Below are 11,418 nucleotides of genomic sequence, written 5' to 3' on the forward strand. Positions count from 1 at the left end.
CTAGATGTCACCAAGTTCTACATATTGTACCTTTAAACCAGTATATCATATGGTAAGAGATTTCACACCTAACATAATCAATCTTATTAACTACACTGGACAGTTGCTGAAGTACCACTGTCCAAGAACACTACAGTGCTGTCCAACAGCGATGCTGAATGAAGCCCAACGATAACTGTTACAGCATTACTGCACCCAGTCTCACATGAAACCTTACAAACATTTGCCACTCTCTCCGCCCCACACACACACGGGCGTGCACGCACGACCAACCACATCAATACAAAGTGCTTCTCCTGTTGAAGAGGGAAATACAGAGCTGGAGAATGAGAAGGTACTGATGAAGGTGTGGACCAATCAGCTGGAAAAGACCAACACCTCTGTGTACTCAGTGTGTGTTCCACGTACTGTAAGCACAGTAACTCTGTTCCACTCTTTTGAATCTGCGTGAATAGGACCAAAGACTGTGCTGTAAATATGACGCAGGTCGTTCTGACGTCATGACGTCAAATATTGGCTTTTTTTCTTTATCTTTACATTAACACAATTTACTCACTGTTTATATTTTTAGATATACAATATATAAAAACAATTCTTTAACATACGTCATATTTGGAGGAGGCAGAGTTTTTAAACCAAAATCCTGTCTTGAAACGATCCTCTCTGGAGAGGCTGTGAAGTGTATTTTTTTTCATTAAGTTTTTGCTTCTGTTGTTGTTCTGATGTAGAGCACTTTCTGAGATTACAGTACTTGACAGAGAAAGAAAAAGCATTGAAACATACTTTAAAGCTCAAGATGTTTCACTATATATATATATATATATATATATATATATATATATATATATATATATATAGATACCCAAAATCCAAAAGTTACACAAAGCGTCTGTGCTACAAATGTTTTTAAAAGCTGGCTGAAAAATAAACCCATCATAATATTTATGCTGTGTATCCTAAAGGCACCTTAGACGAAGATAAATCCCTGCATTCTAGTGGCTGTAAAGGTTTAGAGTTAGGGCAAAAAAAACAAACCCAAACAAACAAAACAAAAACGAACAAAAATTAAAGGAAGCTATTCTTCTTGTAAATAGCCAGACCACTGCATGACAACACTACATCACTGCGAGAAAAGGCTACATCATAGAGTTAAGAGTTTATGTTTGCATAAAACATTTTTCACTGATTGTCTAAAAGCACATCTTAATTTTTTTTTTTTGTAAAATTGCACTATTGAATGTGAAGTTTCCACATTATTGGCCCTTAAACCTGGACAAGCCATGCACGAGCCCCTTTATCATCTGGACCACCATTCACTTCTGTCTCTTCTAACCAGAACAAAACATCCGCGCTAAGGAAACATTCTCTCCTGATCATGCAGATGTCGTTGCTCCGAGGAGGTTAAACAGACGATGTAAAAATATCTAACAATATGTAACAAAGAAAAGAAACTAAACAACAAAGTTATTTTTGAGTAATATAAAAACATTGTTTTAAAGACTGTCTGATGAGCTCTGTCCTGCCGTTCCAAAAAAAAAAAAAAAAACCTGACGACCGGTGTGTAGAACATGTTCCCTCCTTTCTACTGTCTCCCTTAATCTCAGCTCAACCCAAAACCATCAGTTCACTTCATAACGAAAAATAAAATCCACTCTGTTCCTTCATCATCAATACAGTCATTAACTCTCCCTTTCTTTACTCCCCCCTCTTCTCCCTCTGTTGTTTAAAATCTGTTCTAATCTCCTCTTCTTCTCAGGCTGAACAGGCTTGCTCCCCCCTGCAGGTGAGAGGTTGGAATGACAGAGTATTCCAGACCAGGTTACAGGGCAGATGATGCCTCTGGTTCCACCGCGGGGGAGGGTTAAAATTGTAAAGTAGTTGGTAGTGATCAGACAGGTAGTTGGCGCAGATGCAGAGATCACACCCTGCTGGTTGGGTGGCAGCGGTACGTGCAGTGTGTCAGTGCATCCGCCTCCCCGTCCATGTCCTGGGAGCACCCCCCCTCACAGCAGGCCTCTGATGAGAACAGAATGAGATGGAGAGACGTGAAACATGTTATCAGCACCACTGTGTGAAAGTGAACACCAGGCTGCTATATTTAAACTCCCCGTTACAGTGTGGGAGATAAGGCAATACCTCAGAGGGAACGTGGGTGGAGTCTCATCTGAGAAAACCTTCAGTCCACACGTCAGACTGACACATAAAATATTAAGGCTGTCAAACTGATCAGTCAAAATCATCTCGATTAATCATGAAGTTTAACTACTAAGATTTAGCTTCAGAGAGTTGGTTAGCGTTAGTCACTGTGTATTTGATGATGGATTGGAGAACACAATCAGTGCACTGAGATTTGCAACTTTGAAAACTTCCATGAAACCCTTGTCCTCAGCAATAATCATCAGTCCACAGTCGCTAACAACACTTGTGTCTGTCATATAGAACACACCCCCACCTCTTCAGTCCACACGTCAGACTGACACATAAAATATTAAGGCTGTCAAACTGATCAGTCAAAATCATCTCGATTAATCATGAAGTTTAACTACTAAGATTTAGCTTCAGAGAGTTGGTTAGCGTTAGTCACTGTGTATTTGATGATGGATTGGAGAACACAATCAGTGCACTGAGATTTGCAACTTTGAAAACTTCCATGAAACCCTTGTCCTCAGCAATAATCATCAGTCCACAGTCGCTAACAACACTTGTGTCTGTCATATAGAACACCCCCCCACCTCCCCGCCCCCCCGTCTGGACTAAGTTAAAAACCACAGCAGGTACCGGTGTCTCCCTCTGGGAGCAGCAGGTGGGTTCGGCAGGGGCTGGGTAGGTTAGGGTTGGGTCCCTCGTGACTGGTGCCCAGCTGGAGACGCCTCATGTGACGAACCACAGCTGTGGCGTTGAATGCTTGCTGCAGAGAAAAGGCCGCGCGGACGATCGTACATCAGTGACAGCAGACGGTAACGGTTCATCTCACAGGTCTAAGGTTTAAGACTCACCTTCCACTTGCTTTTGGCAAAGTTCTTCTTGATCTGAGCACAGACAGACTCATGGATGTTCTTATCCAGAGCTGTGTCTCCAGCGATCCTGACAAAGATGAGAAAAAAACAAAAAAAGTTTTGAGTTTTAACACAGGAAAATACAAACAATCAGGAAAAAGTTAAAAAAAAAACAGATTTCAGAATATTACCAGGGATGCTGCAGTGCCTGGTCACAGGTGTAACGTACACTGGGGTCTTTCGCCATCAGGTGGACAATGAAGTCTTTAGCTGTGATGAGAAACAAAGGATAAAAATATTTGAGCTACAAAATCGAGTTACATATTTATTCATGCTATTTTGAGTTTAATAATCATTGGTATGATGATATTTCAAAGTCCTTAGAGTAAAAAAAAATCATAAAATACTAAATATTGCTAATACGATTAATAGGTGGCTTCTTTTATATTTTCTGAACCCTATGTTGGCATTTTGTGACAATAACCTTTGAAAAGAAGGAGGGACTAGGTACCTGAATCAGAGATATCGTCCCAGTACGGAGAGTCAAACTCGTACTCTGCCTTCAGAATCTGCTCAAACAGTTTGGCATCGCTCTCGTCGTAGAAAGGAGGGTAACCACACAACCTGAGACACACAAGAGAGATTAGGCGTCAGGTTTCCACACAGACACGTGGGAGACTTCCTCCCAGATGCTCAGCAGTGCCACCAGTGATGCCAAACATCTGGTTCCAAGACATGGGGACACTTATCACATCATAATTCATTTGCAACAAAAAAAAGTAATTTATATTACAAGTAAACTCACAGGATGTAGGATATGACACCAATAGACCAGCAGTCCACCGCTTTACTGTAGGGTTTCTGAGCCAACACTTCAGGAGCTGAAGAAATACATAAATATGTATGTTTAGATGTAAACAATTGACTTTGCCACAGTTGTACAAACCTACTGTTTATTTGAATGGCAAACTTGAACTAAACATAAAAGCAAAAACCAAATGTGTTTTCATCCACTTGTGGTTAAAGTGGAATTTCTTGTAAAATAAATATGAACTAAAATTTGATTTACTAGATAAATAAAAATAATATAATGATGTTAAAAAGAAAATGTTCTGGAAATAAAAAGGGTTTTGTTGCTGATTCTTTTATTTATGCAGCATTAATAAAGGCATTTCCCTACCAACATATCCAGGGGTCCCACAGGCTGTTGACATCACACTGCCAGAGCCCTCAATTTTGGACAGACCAAAGTCACTGATCATGATTTTGGAGTCTTCGTCCATGCTGTAGTACAGCAGATTCTCTGGCTGGAATGACATTTTGAGATTAAAAACAAAATGTGTTGATTTTTAAAAATAAATAAATAAATACACTAAATTAAATACAAATCTTTCAACTCTGACCGACCTTCAGGTCACGGTGTACGATGCCCATGTCGTGGAGGTATTTGACAGCATCTAGAATCTGCTGAATGAGTTTACTGGCGTCTTTCTCAGTGTAGAAGCCTTTCTCAATGATGCGATCAAAGAGTTCTCCACCAGACACCCTGAACACAGAAGGTTCTGTCTGGTTATTAAAGAAGTTCACCACATGGGGAATGATTGATGGGATGGGGAATGGAAATGGAGGAAAGAATGCTGGGGGATATAACTGTAGACTTGTTTTGAAGGACAAGACAAAATATTTTGACCTCAATGATACTATGATACAGACTACACTGTCATCTACAATTTCATGAGTAATGTAATGCATCAAGATATACGTTTTAGTGACGTAAATAATAGCAGAGCAAACACTGAATCAGATTTTTTCGGTGTTAGAATTCTACGCCACTAGATGGAGACTTAACACCACCTAGTGGCTTCACACCTCCAGTAACAACCACGCTTACATTGAAATGACTCACATAGGCATTTCAATTACTGTATGTTGTATGTAATAAACATTCAAATAAAAAGGTCTGCTGTACAGTAAGACTTTTACAGGTTTAAAGGGTCAAAGTGAATGCTCTGCAGCATGCTGTTTGTTAGTGAACAATTGCTAATAATGTTATTAGGGTATTTGTAAACAGTGGGTGGAAATGTTAACCTATTTTTACTTTACCCATTTCAGGTAAATGTCGCTTGTCACAATCATCTCAAACATGCTTTTCATGTTTTCACTTTATGATAATGAGGAATAGAGGAAGCACACAATGAAACGTTGTGACACATTCAACAGATGTAATCGCACAGTGGAGAGTCATGATGAAACTACAACGATCCTACACCGACTTTTGACCTTTAATATTAGTCAGTAGCAGTGGCGCTTTGTCTCTGTCATTGGTGTGGATCCCCAGGGTTCACCTCCTGGGCAAGACCGAATCCCAGTTAGGGCAGTTGGTACCTTCCAGTGGACTCCCTTCCCACAGGAAGGTTCGGGGGGGCTGGTACGGTGCAGTGTGATTTGGGTGGCGGTCATGGAGACTGCTGCCCCCACGACCCGGTAACAGATAAGTGGATGAAAATGGATGGATGGATGGATATTAGTCAGTAGTATTGCAATTATTTAAGACTATTTGAGAAAAACTATGAAAAATGAGGCCTTAGTGGAGGACGGCGGGGGCAGGATGACGGGTTGCAGCAGTGAGGGCAAACTCCCCACTGGTGCTCACAAAAAGGCACTGTACCGTGTGTGCATGCCAGCACGTTTGTGTTTGTGTGTTACAGGGTGCAATTAATGCCACGCAGCACGCAGTGAGTGGGAAGATAGGACACACATCACACAAACCATCCGCATGTGTGAATACTCACAGTTCCATGACAAGGTAGAGGTGTGATTTGCTCTCAAAGATTTCTTCCAGAGACACGATGTTGGCGTGTTTAATCCTGAGAGGAGAGAACACAAAAAGAAGGCTGTGTTCATTTTGGTGCAGCAGTGGTTAGTTGTGATGGAGGCTGTTTGTTGTCACACAGCTCCATAATTGACTCAACTCTGATCTTCTGCACCTTGAGACCTGGGGCTTCACTGACACAGTCACTCTTTTGATCTTAAATGCAGCTTCAGAGGAAACACTGAGTTTACCTTCTTGTCAATTCCAGGTACAATGAACTAAGAGAATGTGCACGAGTTCAAACTCTGATTGGACAAAGTCATGATGTTGATAATTACACTGTTTATAACATGACTAAATAATGGACTGAAATGATGTTTTTCTACTAAATTAACTAAATTTATTACACTGTTTATAACATGACTAAATACTGGACTATGTTTTTCTACTAAATTAACTAAATTAACTAAAAATAATTAAATGACTTGTTAGCTTAGTAAGCTTAGCTGGAAGACGTGTTTGTTACATGGAAGATCGGTTGATTAGTTCAGAGACAGGTTTGTTTGGTTTTTGGCTGTATTGGTAGCACTTTCTTGTTTAGTTTGAGGGTTTGTTAGCTTTGCTGAAGGACTTGTTAGGATTACTTATGACTTAGTTGCTCAACTGCAGGGGTTGGAATCTTGGTAAATGACTTGTGGGATTAGTTTGAGAACCAGTTAGACTCGTTAGAGAGAAAAAAAAATTACTTTTAGGTATTAGTTAAATCTAACCTTGTCGAGTATACAGACAACTAAAACTCCTTTGTTTGTCAGAGGATTCCTGTGTCTTAAAAGAACAAAACTGAAGAAGATGAAGACAAAAAAGCTTACTTCTTATTTCAAATGTTATCTTTAAGTACAGTATGCAGGTTACGGTTAATTTGAATAAAAGGAGCGCAGACACGGTCTGTACTGTATACCTGAGCTGTGACAGAGCTGAAACTCTGTGTGGTATGTGTCAGCTACAGCTTATTACTGGATTACAGCAGTGCATCTTATCCAGATTGGAACAATGCATGGACTTCTCCAGTCAACTGCCCAGCTCAGCATGAAGTAGTGATGGACCCAGTGATGGATAAACAGTGGATTAAACCTGGCCATCGAGCAAACACATGTCCATGTGCTGGACCACTCCCACACAATACTACACACACATACTGTATTTGTGTGTGTGTATTCCTTGCTCTATATTGTTAATAAATACTCAGTACAACATTGACTGTATACACATTCCTCCGTTTTCCCCTGTTAAACCTTTAGTTTTTGATGGGACATTTTAATTAAATTCTAATTAATCTAACTGTATAAATACAATTATCTTGACGTAACTTAGTTACAAGGCTTGGCTCCGTTATTATATAATTGTTATAATTTACATGATTTAACTAAATGTTTGCCTTAGTAAGGGTTGGTAAGCATAGATTTGAGGTAACGTTGGTTCATTTTAGGGCCAGTTATATTTAATAAATACTTACACTTAAATTGGAATGTTTCCAAATGACATTTGTATCTCCTTACTGGCTTAAAAACAACCCTCAATGACTGTGTGTTTATACAGGTACCAGAGGCATTTTAGGTCATGGGGCAGATCTAGCACCAGCAAAGCTTTATAAATTATTCCAAGACGTGATATACAGGCCTGTGACATAAATTTCTTATTTTTAAACATCACCTCTGCAGCAAATACTCTGTAGCTCTACAAACTGGCACAAACACAAAGGGCTTAGCGGAGAGACAGAATGAGGTTGACCACCGAAAGTCTGAGTTTATATTTAGTCTAGCTGCACGTAGGAGTCAATGTGATGATATCACAGGTTTACAGCAGAGGTACAACATATCAAACCAGCATTAGCTGAGCAGTTGAAGCATCACAGTGAGCGTCCAATCAAAATCATCTGGGTCTTGTCGTGCCCCCTTACACCGATGTTTGAAAGTTATTCACATGATTTACATCATGAGACACAACAATCATTTACAAAATGAGCAGAAACAGTGGGAGCAGACTAACCTCTGGACGTGGTGTTGTTAACTGTAGTTGACAGTGATGGTTTGCTGGTCTGGAGGTGAACGTTTTAATGTTTGACAGATATTTAATGTATTTTCAATTAAAATACTGCACAAAGGTCATCAGTAAACATGAAGCTGTGACACTATAGTGAGTCTATAAAGAGCACTGACCCAAACCACATCTTGGCTCAGTGTATAAAACTAGACTGGAAGAGTGATGTGAATTAGTCGAAATTTAGCTGTTTGTAGCAAACAGGAGAAATAATGATATAAATACATGTTTTTTTTGTAGCAAACAGGAGAAATAATGATAGAAATAAATGTTTTAAAAAAAAAAAGAATAAAAGAAAACAGTTGGTCCTGACTACAGACCAGGTTCTTCTTCTCATCCTTGGTTGGTCCTGACTACAGACCAGGTTCTTTTTCTCATCCTTGTTTTTGACACAATCCTGCTGTAACAAAGTAAACCTAAGGTTATTTTCCTTGTGTGCAAATATATGGAAAATCAGGCTAATTCTTTGTTAATTTACAACCTGAGAAAATATTTGCCTGGTGAGCCTTTGGTCTTAAATTACAAAATGATGATGCCAGAAACAAAACTGTGCAACAATAATGCGCAAGTGAGTAGGAACTCCAAAGTTCATCAAGCCTGTTCAGGTATGAATAGCACCCACAGTGGGTGTGGATTGTAACAACACTATGTGACTGCTTCTACGAAGACCTCCTGATTCTTGACTTCCAAATGACTGAAGAAACCCAAACTGGTTGAGTTATATTTGGACCACAGTGGTGGGAAAAGCAGGGTCTAACAATCTGCCTCTATAACTTTCTCTTAATAAAAGCTTCATTTTTTCCAACTGTGTGACCTGAAGCGAAACATGTTGAAACCTGCTGGATCATTTCTGCATTACAAGTAAGCTTTCCATGTGTCCCTGTGAACTTCACACCATGGTTTTCAGGCCAAGTCCTTCCCAGTCTATCCACTAGTCCATGTAGTTCCAAACTGGAAACAAGGCCTCACTACACTCATTCCAACATCCTCACCTTGGGAGAGATCAGAGCTGTACACTGGCTGGAGTTGTGTGTCTCCTGTAACCCAGGCAACAGGCGCTCTAAAAATAACTCCCACCCAATGTAAATCAGCCGTTTTCACAAAGGCCTGTTATTTCACCGCATCTGAGGAGTATCAAGTATGTTTGAAACACTCTACAATACCTGCAGGGTGTAAGTCACATTCCTTTAAGATAATATTGACACATCGAATGTTATGCACAGATTGACAAGACCATAGGATGGATGGGAAAATGTCTGCTTCGATTTTCTTTATCAGTATGACCCCACATTTTACAAAACCCTTTTTCAAATGTAAACACAAATGTGTAGCATTATATACAAATATACCAAGTCTAACTTAATATGCTGTATTTGGTTATTGTCTGTTTAATATTAGTATTTTTTTATTGGCAGAAGTCAGTCTATTTCTGGTTATATGTTTGGCTAACCTTTAGTTTTGTCTTTTCACAAACCTTCACAAAAGTTTTTTTTGCATGTCTTAACAAGCACGTGTGTATCGGTTTTACCAGACTTGTGACTTTTAGGAATGCAAAACTATTTTCAATGTGACACGCCCTAGCAAAAAATGCTAAATCATTATTAAATAAAATAACCTTTTGATATTTTAGAAGCACAAAAAACATTTTAAAGATTTTTCTACCACTAAATCCACATTTTGGTGGGTTTGTCACTGCTTGCTTTAATTCTACTCATTTAGAGGTGTCTTCCATATACATGCAGCTTCCTCTTCAGCTCCATCACTCTTTACAAAAAAAAAAACACAAATCACTTCTGTGCAGAGCAAATCACTAGGCAACACAAGATGTTAACATGGATGAGAGAAGTAGAGAGATGTCTGGAGCTGAGAGTCTTCATTAGCACCTTGTGATCTCCTTTAACAAAAAAACAAAACAAAACACCAACAGCACACGACTTAAACTGAGCTGTTAATGAAACCATTACAATTCCACTAAACATTTTTGGAATGAGGTCACTGGTTTTTCCAGATTACCCATGACACTAAATACAAGCTGTATTTTCAACACGTCTGAAAAACAGTGTACTGTGTCTGGAACCACTGCTTACAGGGGCCTGCATGTGTCCGTGTGACAGAGGAGATGCATATCAGATGCAACATGGAAGATTATATTACTTCAGTCATATATGACATGCAGCATATCAAGTAATGTGATACAACAAGCATGATACAGTAATGGAGATACAGTGATGAAAAATTTACCATCTCTGAGTCGATTGTAGATTGTATTTCAGATGCTGGTACTCACAGCATGTGGTTTTGACACAGACATATTTGAATTTTTTTGGATGCCTCCATCACCAACAATGTTGTATATCTAGTGTAAAATTGATCCGGAAGGGTCCACTTACTTGTGCAGTACTGCTATTTCGTTCTCAATGCTGTTTTCTTTGCCCTCCAATGCCTTCTTAGGGATGCACTTGACCGCCACCAACCTCTGGGTCCTCTTCTCCTCGGCCAGGACCACCTCAGAGAACGCCCCCCTGAAACACACATACAAGGTGGAGTGAGTGCAGGGAGACATCTTTGACACATTTAGGTAAGACAAAATGACACACTGTGAAGGATAATTATTTTTAGCCTCCTTTAGACTCAAATGGCTACAACACATCAGGTTTGAGTTTTATGTCAGGAAAATGGGTTTAACGTAGCTCAAGAACTAACTGAATCTCAACTGTGCCACAATCGTTATGTGGCAAATAAAAAGTGAGTGAATGTTTTGTGACATAGAATTCCTGAAGGTTATTTCCCAGTGTAACAGCAGCAGTATTTGGTCAGACCTGTTTGTTTGTTTTTAATCAGTGGGTAATCTCAAGATCTTACTGTTACTGGGATAACTTTGGAAAAAAATACATTTTTACTTTTTTTCCCTTCATGATTAATAATAAACTAGTTAAACAAAATATTTTTTTAAAAAATATGAATCACATGGCTGATCTCTGTATCTTCACTCAAGAAGGTAGACACTTTGGTCTTATTACTGTATAGAAGAAAGCTCTCACAGACTGGGGTTTGTCCTTCTGGCAGAAAGGACAAGCAGACAATGGAATATTCCTTCAGTGGAACTATAAATATTTCAGTAATTAGTACCAGTGAACAACATTTGACTCCCACAAACAGCACTTAATGTCACATAAAAAGAACTCAGTCGAAAGACAAGAGTCCATCTTATGTTAATGACTACCAGATTTTTTTGTGTCTAAATGGTTCAAATACCAAGACCAAAAAATGTGAAGGATCCACACTGACTTGCTTTTCAGTAATTCCGCATTTCAGGCCGTAACATTTTCACAATGGCTATTTTTACTGCAACTACGGCGAAGGTATTTATGTAAGGATTATATTACTGGTTAATCCAGGGCCAAGCAAACTATTTGGCTCCTGGGCCAAAATTTCATTTCAAGATTTGACTGGTGGTTCGGTTCAAGTATTGCTTGGATATGGAATACGGGGGTAAAAATTTGCTAAAATAAA

General features: G+C 39.2%; 1 protein-coding gene across 1 annotated transcript in view; it reads right to left on the reverse strand.

Moving 5' to 3' along the window:
* Window positions 1-1,225: 1,225 nt before the first annotated feature.
* The window catches only part of camk1b (calcium/calmodulin-dependent protein kinase Ib), a 25,906-nt gene continuing 15,713 nt past the window's right edge, over window positions 1,226-11,418 (reverse strand). The window contains exons 3-12 of the mRNA XM_008320286.3: window positions 10,296-10,427; window positions 5,789-5,863; window positions 4,404-4,542; window positions 4,177-4,303; window positions 3,802-3,877; window positions 3,508-3,620; window positions 3,188-3,266; window positions 2,997-3,084; window positions 2,779-2,908; window positions 1,226-2,016 (exon numbers count right to left, since the gene is read on the reverse strand). Coding sequence (XP_008318508.1) covers window positions 1,919-2,016; window positions 2,779-2,908; window positions 2,997-3,084; window positions 3,188-3,266; window positions 3,508-3,620; window positions 3,802-3,877; window positions 4,177-4,303; window positions 4,404-4,542; window positions 5,789-5,863; window positions 10,296-10,427 — 1,057 coding nt within the window. The 3' untranslated portion in view covers window positions 1,226-1,918. The remainder of the gene's footprint in view (window positions 2,017-2,778; window positions 2,909-2,996; window positions 3,085-3,187; window positions 3,267-3,507; window positions 3,621-3,801; window positions 3,878-4,176; window positions 4,304-4,403; window positions 4,543-5,788; window positions 5,864-10,295; window positions 10,428-11,418) is intronic.

The sequence above is a fragment of the Cynoglossus semilaevis genome, chromosome 11 (genome assembly GCF_000523025.1).
Source record: "Cynoglossus semilaevis isolate Cse_v1.0 chromosome 11, Cse_v1.0, whole genome shotgun sequence".
NCBI classification, from domain to species: Eukaryota; Metazoa; Chordata; class Actinopteri; order Pleuronectiformes; family Cynoglossidae; genus Cynoglossus; species Cynoglossus semilaevis.